The sequence below is a fragment of the Poecilia reticulata genome, linkage group LG9 (genome assembly GCF_000633615.1).
Source record: "Poecilia reticulata strain Guanapo linkage group LG9, Guppy_female_1.0+MT, whole genome shotgun sequence".
Classification (NCBI taxonomy): Eukaryota; Metazoa; Chordata; class Actinopteri; order Cyprinodontiformes; family Poeciliidae; genus Poecilia; species Poecilia reticulata.
In genome coordinates, this window is record NC_024339.1 from 8481596 (window position 1) to 8494831 (window position 13236).

The 13236-nt window shown below is 38.9% G+C and overlaps 1 protein-coding gene across 11 annotated transcripts in view; it reads left to right on the forward strand.

Annotated features, from left to right (window-relative positions):
• The window catches only part of rimbp2b (RIMS binding protein 2b), a 92680-nt gene that overhangs the window by 12955 nt on the left and 66489 nt on the right, over positions 1–13236 (forward strand). For all 11 annotated transcript variants that reach the window (XM_008417463.2, XM_008417465.2, XM_008417464.2 and 8 more), the window contains exon 3: positions 2103–2225. In XM_008417463.2, coding sequence (XP_008415685.1) covers positions 2103–2225 — 123 coding nt within the window. The remainder of the gene's footprint in view (positions 1–2102; positions 2226–13236) is intronic.

Here is a 13236-nt window from a genome sequence, read left to right on the forward strand (position 1 = left end):
TTTTGAAACGTATTTATGAAAAAAAGCAGTCAGAAATGGCTAACTTTATACTAATTTGTTCTTCTAGGACTTAAAATTTTTTATTAATGGCAGTGAACAACAAAAATAAATAACATGCAAAATAATATTGCAACACATAAATAGCTGCAGACGACACACCGACCTGCGTGCAATAAAAGGTGGAGCTGTTCAATGGCACAGTTGTTGCTTTGAGAGCCTTGCCTTGCGGCGGGGGTAAGGTACAGGACAAAAACACCCCGTTTCCAGATGTCTTCCTGGGTTAGGGAGAATCTAGCGTTGCCCCTGCCATGAGAAACAAACACTAATTGCCCACTGGCCCCTGGTTGGAGATGTGCAGCTGGGGACAAGCGGTTAAAAATAGCATCACTTGTTCCCATGAGTGGCGGGCTCAAAGCAGCGCAGCATTAGCATTCAGCATTAAAACACGGCATGGATTTAAAAAAAAAAGAAAAAAAAAAGGTCATTTTCTGGCCATGGTCACAAATGTTAATGTTGGGTACCGACAGAGTACAACAGACTGGGGCAGAGTAAACTGCACCCCGGGGCTGTGTCCCTCTACAGCCCACCCTACTGAACCACTGTCCTCTGAAAGATCTCAGGAAAAATATGGCATGGAAGCAGCCAAGGGAATGTCATGACATCCGTGTTGTTTTGCTTGTAGCTCAGCAGCTTCCATGCTTGTTAGATGAAGTGCTTGTCTCCACGCAGCGATGGCCCTTTACACTTGAGTCGAGTTACAGTTCTCCTTCTATGACACAAAAGCAGCATCTGGTTCCACCTGACTGGAACCATAAATAATTTAATAGTGGGCATTATTATTTCCAGCCAGCACCACTAGCTTGGCAATAACAAGCGACTTAGGTAGTGCTATCAACCTCAGTCACTAAGTGGTTGAACACAGAGAGAGGATGTTATTTTTACCTTGCTGGCATCTTACACTTTAGTGGGTTTGTGAGTATCTGCTTGAATGAGTGCTTCAGTGTTATTTTTAAGTAGTACGCTTTGCAGTGTTTGTTGGGTAAACAAAGCTGTACTAAGCACTGAGGAGAGCTAATACAATCAAGATAGAGGCCACAATCTAGTTGCCCTGATGTCACTCACTGAAAGCGTTACCAGACAACGTTCTCGTGGGACAGTGCTGTTATTTGATTTTTATCACTTGAAATCTACAATTAAATGCTGTATCAACTGTTTTTTTGTTTATTTATTTAACTGAAGCTGTCCATTAAGGTAAAAACATATTTTGTTTGCACATCTCAAGTTTCTTGGTGCCTTTGTTGAAAATGCTGGGGCCAGCACGAAATTCTCATGGAGTGAAAGTGTCATGTACTGACTTTGTGTCATAAACAAACTTCTTTGTGAAATGGAGAAAAGTTTGAAGTTTAGGGCTATAAACCTCAGGTAACAAGTTGGCGGACTATCACAGGGAAGCATCGAGATATATGGGACAAAAGACTGTGCACGCACACACTCATAGCTCAGGGCAGAGCCTAACATGGGACCTGGAGAGAGCCTGTGCACGCACGGGAATAAAAGCACAGGCTGAGACTCAAACACATCATCTTCTACTTTTTATAATAACACAATTACAACAAGCATTGAGTACAGAAGTTTTAAAATTGACAATTAGTCTTACTTCAGTTAATAGGCCACAACTGTCCACGTTTTCTTTTTTTTTTCACTTCAAATTTTCCAGTCATATTTATATTTTCTGTGAGCACGAGAAAAGTGTAGCAGCCACCTTTAAGCAGACTAACCAACAGTGCTCAACAGGTAGAGTCAGTGTGGCTCTGGAGAAACCTCTGGTCATGCTAACACTTTAACTAGCGTCACTTTAAAGTGACGTTAAGCCATAGGAACAGTACGGCGAAAGATTCTAGCAGTTTTGAAACTGAATCTCGTTAAACATTTTTTACACCTTGATGCCGTGAACTGATGGTTCCAGAATAACATTAAAGTTTAATAACCAGTAATTCAGATATTGTTTCCAAGTATACATGTGTTACACAAGGAGGACAGTTCTTTCCATGGATGACAGAACCAACGAGCAGTGACTGACTTCATCCTTGTGATCTTTTCAGCTGAAAAATGATGTTTTGCCCCTTCACTGTGTGGACAACGTTCATCCACTAGAGGACAACAGCAGAGCTCCACAACTACACCAAGAGTCCCTGAACCACCAAAAGCTCCATCAAGAGTTACTGGTGAGTGCTCTGTGTGAAAGTGAGATGAAGGCTTGTTGACGCTCACTATATCATGGGCTATTAGGGGCAGTCGGAGTCTCCACTGGAGGCGTTCGCCTTCAGCTTTTTTCTGGCGTTTGTTTTGCTCTCCCTTTAACTGGTGAACCACAAATAATCTTGCCTTCAGTAGTTGGGTTCATTTTAAAATGAGCTGCGCCTACTTTGGTTTATGTTCTTTGAATCCTTCCTGGTTCTGATTGAGGTCAAAGAGGCAGATTTGTTGGTATTTTGATGAGTGAAAATGTTTAAAAAGATTTAATTTCCTATCTAAAATAATACAATTTACTTACAAGATGGTTATGATGTTCAGTTTTGTACTCAAAGGTGAACTATAGACAAAGGTGCTTCTTGTTACCACACACCTATCGGCCACGTTAACTGGCTGATACTGGTTTGGCTACCATTTTTACTTTAGAGCTACCTTTTCTTCAAGAAACCGATTTGATGATTTTAGTTTTGTTAGTTTAGTTGTACTATCCAGCTGAATTAGCCATAAGAAGATGGGTTCACTGCGGTCATAAAGGCATGGACGCAATCAACATCATTGCTTAGGCAGGCTGTTGTGTTTCACAGTTTCAGAGTTTCTCAATAAAATATCCTACACATTACACTACCACCTCCAGCTTTACTCACTGATGAAAGCTGAGGAGGATCCATGCATATTTCTGTCTCATCATCTTAATATTCATCGGCTCAGGCAGTGTTTTTCCAGTCTGTTGCTGTCTAATTTTGATGAGTCTTGGCTCAGTTTAGCCTCAGTTTTCTCTTATTAAATGAAAGGAATGGCATCAAGTACGATCCTTAATCAGTCTCCTTAAAAGTTTGATGAGTTGTATGTTCAGCGATGGTCTTCCAGATGTTTTGTTTKTTAAAAGTGGTTTTTCAAGCTTCTATTGTCTTCCCATTATCTCACATCCGTCTCCCCATCCCACTTTAGACCCTCTCACCATGAAGCAATTTTTTTTTTGTTTTGCTCCTCACTTTCTCTTTTTCTGACAATAAACCGAATGGTTGTTTGTGCAAACCCTTGCAGATCAGCAGTTTCTGAAGTCTTTCACTGATAACTATGCTGCATTCAGACTTCTGTAAATCCGATTTCTTCTTCGAACTTCAGCAAGTTGCTTGCATCACATATAGATTACTAAATGTATTGAATTGCTTCTGTCTGCCTCCCGTAATTCCATGTGTTGTTATTCTGATCCAGTAGCCATGTTGCTGAAAGTTTTACGGATGGTAAATGAGTTTTCTGGGGTTTTTGCAGGCTTAGACTATTTAAGGGATTCCTTGGCGATGTGTAGTCCCACATAGACTAGTGGTAATTCTGCCGATTTCTCCCGCTGTGTGTAGACCAGTTTAAATAATCTCTGTTAATTAGATTCCAGTGCAGCAAAACAGAACGAGCTGAGTATTTATGTGTGTAATTGTGCCCACGAGGCTGCTGGCCCTCCTTCCAATGTCTCGTCAGCACTTAGCAGACTGTTGTTTTCATGTTACGGGTGACATCTTTTCACAAAGCCATAAACCGAAGCTTTGTTATTAACAGTTTTTGTGTGTTGACTCACAATGGAGCTGACATTTGCTAATGGTGTGATGAGTTTGAGGAACAATTTTGGCTGCACGGTTTACAAATAACAAAGCTGTTGTCTCGATCACAAATTTTAATGGCATGTTAATTAAGATTAGTTCGGATAAAATGCAAAAGACAAAGGCTCAGATTCTCAAAAGGCTCGCAGATCCCTCAAACCCTCTCGTCTCGCGCCGAGAGTGTGACCCCCTTGCGTTAAAGTCCGCCAGCTGTAGTCTGGCGGGGTGTGAGGTTAGCACCAAGAACCGTGATTGTTTACATAATGATGGTGGTGTGAACCTTATTTTTAAAATTTCTGCCCACTTGTGAGAGGGATTGCTTGATAATTAGCTTGTCAGCATGTCTTCAGGGTTTGCTTGGCATTTCAGTCACGCGCAGCAGCCTGCTTAAAGCAACTGAGCATGGCTGGAAATAAAGTGGAAAGTAAAATATTTGTCCTTCTTATTCCCAAAGATCTTTGTATGATTTCACATGAAAATTGTTTAAAGACTTAATGATTAATGAGACTTGTATAACAAGAACCTTTGACCAAAGGAAACTACTTTCAGACCTCATCTACTTTCACATATGTATCATAATATTAGAAAGAATCTAATATCACAGCAAACATTACTAGTTCTTTGTAGTAACCATGTGTCTGATTCTTTAGAGGCAGACAACAGATAATGGCAAGGAAAAGAAGGAATTTTAGTAATTTAAAGTGTGGGTGAGAGGCAGTGGTGTTCTGTCCCTTGGGAATAAAAAAAAAGAGGAGATGATGATGATGAATTCAAGAAATCTGTCACAGCGTCAAAAATTACAAATATTACATGATCCTGTGTAACACTGTGGGGGACTTTTTCAGAAAACTCCATTAGCCTGCAGCTCTGGTATTTTACGACAGAGATACAATCAGCAAACTTCACGTGCATTCTGTTGATGGTGGTTTCCCTTTGATGCAGCCGACTGTCGCTGCGCCGTCAAGTTTGTGAGCAAAAGTTTAAAGAACAAAAGCTGGTTTTAATAGAAGGGATGCTTTCAGTCTGGGGATAAAAAAAACAGACTTTATCTGAAAATGTAAAGAAAATAATCCAATCTATGGTTAAGTACATCTACCTCAGGGTTCTCCCCAGTTTATTATAAGCCTGGCGGGCCACCAGGCTTTACCTGTGCCCCCACCATGCTAAGGATTGCTTATTTTATTTTCGTCTTTTTAAAATGTTTGCATTTTTAAGACTTTATAGTTGGTGTTCAGGTATTAATCTTTCAATCTTCTGATAATACATAATTATTGAGTGATATTTTAAAATTTCCCATCAACTTTAAACATTTTGTAACTCAAAAACACGACGGGCCGCTGGATGAATGACTGACCTAATACCCAACCACTGGGCTTAGCAAGTTTTCTGGGGGAAATCTTGTATTTTCTTGCATACATTTTGCTAAATTTGATGACAAAGTCAACCTGCTGTCACACAGTTTAATACACAAATACACCGGACTAGTTAAAAAATAGCCTGTGCTAGTACAAGATTTTTCTGCACGTTTTCAAAATAGTAACTTTTTTTTTCAGGTACTGATACTTTAGGTCAGCTAGTCGTATCTAAAAAATCCTGACCATTATTTGCATCGTTGGGGTGGAATAATGCCCAAGCATGATACATTTCTGTGATGTAGTCATCTTGTTTTATTTTAATTCAGCTTATAACATTTACTGGGTATCTACTCTATGAAAGACCCCAAGTGGTCAGATAAATAATTAGCTGAAATAATTAGTAAAAGTCGGCTTTTGTTTGTCTCTCCCTTTTAGTCATCCAGCATCCTGTTGGGAGGGAACTGACTGACTGGCATCGTTTGGAGTTAATTAAAGCGAAAGAGTCTGACAGGCTCATGAATAATAGTGAGATCTTTCTGTTTCTGTGTGGGTATCAGCCATGTCAGAGGAGTCATAAGACGGAACAATAATGCAGAGAAATACAGATGGCATTTAGCTGGGACTGATTTATAATCTGCATTCTCATGTAATTTACACCTATTAAAATTCTGACATGTTCCTCCAAGTTCTGCAAATTCTTTTCATAGTTTATATCTAAGATATTCAATTGAAACTGAAAAATCTGGCTGATATGCTGCTTGATGTGTTATTGGCAGGCGTTTGCAATTTAAGCAGCCAATCTAGTAGCTGCATTTATTTTCCTTGGCACTGATTGGCTGTACCCTGGAAGAGTGGAAATAATTAGGACTGTAGATATATGCAGTAGGGCTAAGACTGTTTCCACTGTGTGCACAATATTAATGCATATTAAGGTATATTTGGTCTTTGACATATTAAAATAGGCAGTTAGATTGACAGGATTTTAGCTATTCACTGTAGCTGTGGTGTCTAATCCCCTTAAACACCAGGGCTAAACTGTACGTGATAATATTTGAGTCTTTATACTTCAGTTAAAATAAAAAAACAGCCACTTAATGCACACTATCATTTCTCTTGTGGGTCATTTTGTTTTTATTAGAGGCTGCAGTAAGACTTGCACACGTGTGACTGGAACATGAGTGTTTCAGAGTCCAATGATTGTGCTTTTGCAGGTGGGGAGAATAAGCATATGGAGGCCATAAGTGCTAAAGATGCATAGCTAAAGAACATCAACTATCAAGTGTGAAAACACCCATAGAAAATCCTGGTTTTGCTTTTAGACCTAAAAAAGTGTTAAAATACAGATCGTAAAACACAAGCGAAATTAATTGCTTCACAGGAAAGCTCTCACTTTCATCACTTGCATTTTTAATGTGGTCTATTTCTCCAGAGACACATAGTTCATCTGATTTGCTTTTTCATTCTGTTCACATTACGTCTCATCTAATGTCAGTGTAGTCAGATACTCCCCCCCCCAACCCCCCCCAAAAAAACCCCAAAGAAAAATGTAAAATGTGAGAGAGTTTGATGTTTATTATTTATTGTTTTGGAGTAGTTGAGCAACAAGATACAAAGCAAAGCACAGTTTTTTCAGCATTTTTTCCCTGCTCAACTACAAATTACAAAGGATCTCTTTGCTTCATGCAAAACTGACTGAACACTGACTGTGGTAAAAATGGCAATTTTCTCAGGGAACATAGAGCACAAGAGGAAGGAGCTGCTACGTTAGCGAAGTGACTAAGTATCTATTTATACTGAAATATCCTTTTTCAGACATTTTCTATATGTGGGTTGCATGAGCAGATTTGCTGTCTGTTGTGAAGATAATTTAGCAATTTAGTGGCTTGTGTTGTAATGTGATATGCAATGCTTGGCAAGGCGATTCTCCAAACACCATTTGCGAAACACGTGTTTCTCTTTCTCTCTGCTTCATTACTGTGCTCTTTATGCTCCACTTGAAAATTGATATGGAAGCCGTCTCTTTTCGGGGGGCTTATCGTCAGAACCGAGGGCTTATTTGAGCTGCATTCAGTTTGATGACAACGTGAATCATCAGGCCAAGAACCTTTAACACCCCGGTCCCGGTATGGCAAAGTATAGGCAGCATACAAAGCTGAAAAATATTGAGTGTAGTTTATTTCAAGTATTGCACATTTCAGCAGCAAGGCAGTTCAAAGTGCTTTACGTCATGAAATAATTTTTACCATCCCAAATGCTTGTGCAGCACAAGATTTACTGGCAGTGCCTGCACCTTATCATCACCTTATCACCTTGCATACAAAGCTACACCTCTTGAACTTGTGATAGATGTGATAGTGGTGCATAATTGTGAATTGACAGGTAAATCATGTCTGCTTGTGCACTTCTTTTTTTTTTTTTTTTTTTTTTAACCAATATATGTATTCAACAACCTTTGTCTGCAGTTGCAGTAGAACATTTTTTGAGGTTTATCTCTATCACTTTTGCACATCTAGAGACTAATATTTGGCAGTTTTTTTTTATTTTTTATAAAATAGCTCAAAATTAGTCAGACTGAATGCATTCATGAATATGGTTTGGTCCTAAACCATTACATTGTAGCTCTTCACGGTGGAAGGGGAACATAAACGTACCTTTGCCAATGAGCAGGGATGGTAGGTGAGTGTTTGTGTTTTTGTGCATGTATCAATATTGGAGGCTTTAAGCGCTGGGGGCAAACCTCATGTTTACATCACTTGTAATGAAATTAGAGCTGCGTGGCGCCCACACTACGGGCCTTCACTGATCCTCTAATTCAATTACTCCCCTTATTAACGCTCAGATGCTGCTGGCTGACCCCGGACCACATTCTTTCCTTGCTACGCACCATTCACTCAACAGCTCCTTTTTTCTTCTCTAATGGACTGATTAGTTCTCTTTGTTTTATTGATGCACGTGGGTTATCCAGGATTCTCCTTGACAGCAGAGTATGACTATTTATCCTGAAGCCTCCGTTGTCAGAATGACACAAAAATCTTCTGAGGATAATATCAAGTTCTGATGATTTTGGGACATTTGAGAAAAGCCAAGTAACTGAGATCAAGGATATCTGAATTGGTGTGACGAGGAACAGGAACTGTCACTTAAATAAACAGAGTGTTGGGTTTTCCTCAGTTTAGTCATATGTTTTTGTCACTCTTCAATATACGTTTTTATAGAAATGACGCGCATGTTCATGACTACATTAAATAGCACTTTGTCTCAAAGTGCTATTTATGATTTGTAAAAAGATGTTTTGTGATATTTTTAGTCAATGTTTATTTCTCCTTTTGTTTTTATACATGCTGCTCTTTTAGTTCAAGCTTATCTGTTGACCTGTCTTTCAATGGTTACTTTGAAAAGGAGATGTTTTAAATAAATCTCTTAGCCATGGTTACCTCCTTGTAACTATGTGCTGACCTTATTGCTTTGCCTTACTCAAAATAAGGTGGTTGTATGAACCATTAATCATTCATGGAGATGAAAAATAAGAACTGAATCCTGTTTATAACACATTATTTTTCTCATAATTCCATATTCGCATGTTCAAGGTTTCCCCCAGAAAACTTGGCCATTCATCCAGTGGCCCGTCGTGCTTTTGAGTTAAAAAATGTTTAACGTTGAGAGAAAATGTTAAAATATCACTCGATTATCATGTGTTATTGAAAGGTTGGAAGATTAATACCTGAACACCAACTATGAAGTCTTAAAAATGCAAACATTTTAAAAAAACTTCAATAAATAAGCAATGTTTAGCCTGGTGGGGACACAAGTAAAAAGCCTGGTGGCCCGCCAGGCTTATAAAACACTCTGGGAAACCCTGCATGTTTACGTAACACCTAGAAGTTTTCTCAGTAATTGTTTGCCAGTCGTTTTTCATAATGAAACCTAGAAGTGCTTTCATCACTGCTTCATGCCAACAGCCTGGCATAATGGTTCCACATTGCATCACATAATTGCATCACAATCTACGCCGTGTTTTTGTTGTTTTGCTGGAAAACAACTTGGTGATTAGCCACCTGTAGTTCCTATTTACCTAACATTAAAAACAGTCAGCATTTGTTTTGTTTTCTCTGCACCAGTGAAAAGCTCAGTCAAGAAACAAAGCAACAGTATTCGTCAAAGTGTTATCAGAATCCTTGCTTGGTTTCCTCCAAGGTCAGGTGTGTCTGAGCTCAGCTGACACCAGCCGCCTTCATGTGCAGCCTGGCCTGTCTCGATAGCCACATATGTAAGCGTCACATTATACTTTTTATTCATTCAACAGCGCCGTGGCATCCCAAGGCAAAGCCAGAGGTTTTAATGCTGGAAAGCATGCATATTGTGACACGACAGCAAATATTGTGCATTGCATGTTGAAATCGTAGAATGTTCTCGAGCTGAACTAGCTACAACTTTGAAAACATTTGCTTTTTATCTCTGATTAAAAGCTGGAGGACGTCCTTTATATGGATTTATCACATGTTTGCACAAACACCCTGTTTTTGTGACCTGCCTGAGCTCATGCATGACACAATGGAGCTAAATCATCTTGTGCCAATATTTAGTCTATCAAAACTAAGTCACTGCCAAGTTCCTCAATCTCCAGGACCTGCATGGAGCTTATTAAATTTTCAATCTGCTACCGGCTCTCTTTTTCGCCTCACAGGATGAATGTGGCCTTTTAATAATGTAACCGGTTTTAACAAGATTGTAAAATGTTCATCGAACTTTCATAGACTCTTTTAGCAAAGTGACAAATTCATAAGATGGCAGGAATTATTTTGGCAGTCCATCAATCATTTTTCTTTTTTGCCTCCGTGTAGATCGGAGTGATTTGCCGAAGTTTACAGCTTTCTGCAAAGAAGTTGTTTGAGTCATCCCTGCGGCTTAGAAATAAAATAAAAGTATGAAATAAGACATTAAAGTCGCACTTCTGGAACCTAACAGTGCTTTAATGATCGCTCCTCTTCTCATCTTCCTCATCTCTAATGTGCATAAGCTACACAAGTCTATATCCTCAAAACAAATCTTCCCTTCAGATGCATCCATATCTGCCACATAATGTTTTTATTGAATGAATTAGTTGATAGTTGGCGATTCCTCTCTGTTTCCACACACAGTGTGTGTTTCGGTGACGTTAGTCGTCAGGTCTGAGTCAAGGCAGAGTGCACGTGAACGCCTCTAGCTGCCGTAGCGTGCACGCTGCGGCCTCTCAGGCATTGTTTGAGTAATGTGACCTTCATGGGGAGATTAAAATATGTAACAGGCGTACATTGATTTCTGGATTGGCCGTTGGTATTTATGGACACAGTCAGTGCATAAATATTGATACTTTTGCTCCTCTGGAGAGAAGAGGATGAGTTTGTCTCGAGAGCCAGCAGAGGGGAAACGAGTGAGAATAGAAACAAGGATTTGTATGCGATGTAAAAGTACAATTCATAGCGCATGTGATTTGGTAACCTAAATCGGCTTGTGACCCGTCAGCTTTAATAGGGTCACTCTCATTACATGGTAGCTAATTACAATGCCTGTTATTTATATCGCTAAGCTTTAATATCTGGTAAAGGAGGCGCTTCAAGGAGTAGCTAGCTCATACCTACATGAAGTTAAAACCTCCCTTTTTGTCTCAAAATGCTATTTATGATTTGTAAAAAGGTGTTTTGTGATATTTTTAGTCAATGTTTATTTCTCCTTTTGTTTTTATACATGCTGCTCTTTTAGTTCAAGCATATGGAGATGTTTTAAATGAGTCTCTTAGCCTTGTAACTATGTGCTGACCTTATTGCTTTGCCTGAAAAAGGCATCACAGGCGAGGATATTAATACTTCTTATATGAATGCACTCTAATCAACTATTTATTAAATCATGAAGAACTTCAAAGAGAAAGAGAGAGAGAAAGGTGTTCAGGTGCTGTGAAAAAAGCTTTTATGTCTAAGAGCGTCCGCCGGGTGTCTCCTTAAAAGGAGAAACTACCTCCAGTGCAGAGCTTGCTCAGCTATGGCATCATGCGTGATTGATCAGATCTGGCCAATGATTCAGGAGAAGTTTGGCGATGAAGAATTCACTTTTCAGCGAGATGTTAAAGAAATAACAAAGTAGGTCAGGGATCAATACGTTGACGTTTTGGCTTCGTGGCCGTTAGACGCCTTACATCCTAAACTCAGTCAGGTGTAGAGATTTCCGCAAAATTCAAATCTTTGAAAAATATTTGAGGAAGAGATTATATACCAACACAGAATAAGAAAAATCTGCAAAAAAATAAATAAAAACGACACATATTAGATATTGTGGCTCTATTTGCTAAAGAGTAGAAAAAGGATCCTATAACTAATTGGACAGTTTTCATTATTTACAAAAACATGTCTGTTTCTTTTTCTTTTTCTTTTTTTTTTGGATATAAAGTATTTGGAGGTTGCTAATTGACCAGAGTCAAGTACCCGTTAATTAGAGTGGTGTTGTGCTGAAATTAAAGGCCGCTGAGAGCTCCCAGCATTTCTCCTAGACAGAGAGAGGCTCTAGCTGATAAGCAGACATGTTATGAGCTTCGTTACTGTTTGCTGCAAAGCCCTCTGCTGTTTTCTCAAATTTCCCTCCTGTTGCAGCTGACAATTTCTTGTTCATCAGAGCATTTTGCTCAGTTTTCCAGCATTTTTATTCCGTAAGCTTGTTGTTGACACTCACACGCCTCTTGCTACATTTTGAAACCGTTTTTGAAGTTTTGTTCTTAGGAGGTTCTTCATGATAAGTGTTAGGGGGCAAGTGGTTCTGACAGTCTAAGTGGAGATGACTCAAAGTTGCATTACTTTTTCTTCAATGAAATGTGAAAAAAGTGGCCGTCAGGGGGATTCGTGCAGATTCCTTAGATCAATCTTCAATCTCTGTTTTTGTTTGTTCACTTGTCCTTTTAGTTGCTAGAGTTTAGGTTTTTTTTGAAGTGATGTTCTGTAATGTTATTATTAGTAATAGTTTCCATTCTGTAACTTGAACTGAAATGTGCATATTGATAGGATACCACCTTGTATTTAAGTGATCAGCCCAAATTATCTGATCGTGACAAGAAAAGCACCGGTATAGCATTTGAAATGCTGTGCAAAAGCCTGTTACACAGTTCAAATTTTGCTGCACCCTTTGCATACTTGGAACAACTGATCAGTTCCAGTTAAAGACGACTGATGCTTTGTGCAGCTTCACTCTACATAACTTTAAAGTACCAAAACGTTGAGTAATGTCAGCTAAAATGCTCTTGTATCCTATGGATGTAAATAATTTACCAATTGCCTTAATTTGCTAAAATTAGCTAAGATTGGGGTCTATCTGACTAGCTGTTAGCCATTTAGCGCTTTTAGGACTTATTTCTAACAAACCCACAGCTTTGTGACCGCTTCTTACTTCAGATGAAAGAGCAATTAATGATAACGACAGCGTATTCCTTCAGAAAAATTCAAACTAACCCTTCTCTATTTTACAGATTTTCAGTTTTCCTATCAGCAATAAAACGTAGCAAAGGATAAGTTTCACACTAGCTGTTTGCTCAAGTCTCTCAGTATCTGAGCAGAGTTGAAAACGGATCACATCAAAGTGCCGGACGGGGAGCTACTGAAGTCTCTCACTGTTAACTGCATTGTAATCGTTGGGGGAAAAAAAACAAAGGATTATTAAGGGAAATCCACATTCCTTAGATCAAATATTACATACAGCTTTGCTAACATGAAATTATGAAAATATATTGCAATTGAAAAATAAAAATGGCCACACCGCTCATTGGTGATACGGCTGACAAAATCCCAGAGTAACAATGATACTGATTAGCTAGCATGCATTGATCTGGAACTAGATTCATTAATTAATATTAAGAAACCTTGAAACCTTTGTTTTGACTTTTGCTTGAATTGTTACAAGTCTCATACTTATTTGTGGAGTTCACTGAATGTGTGGAATAATTCAATCGGTGTTGTTTGCGATGCTGTGCCACTGGTTAGCTGCAGCTACCCATCCACACTCTGTAACTTAATACG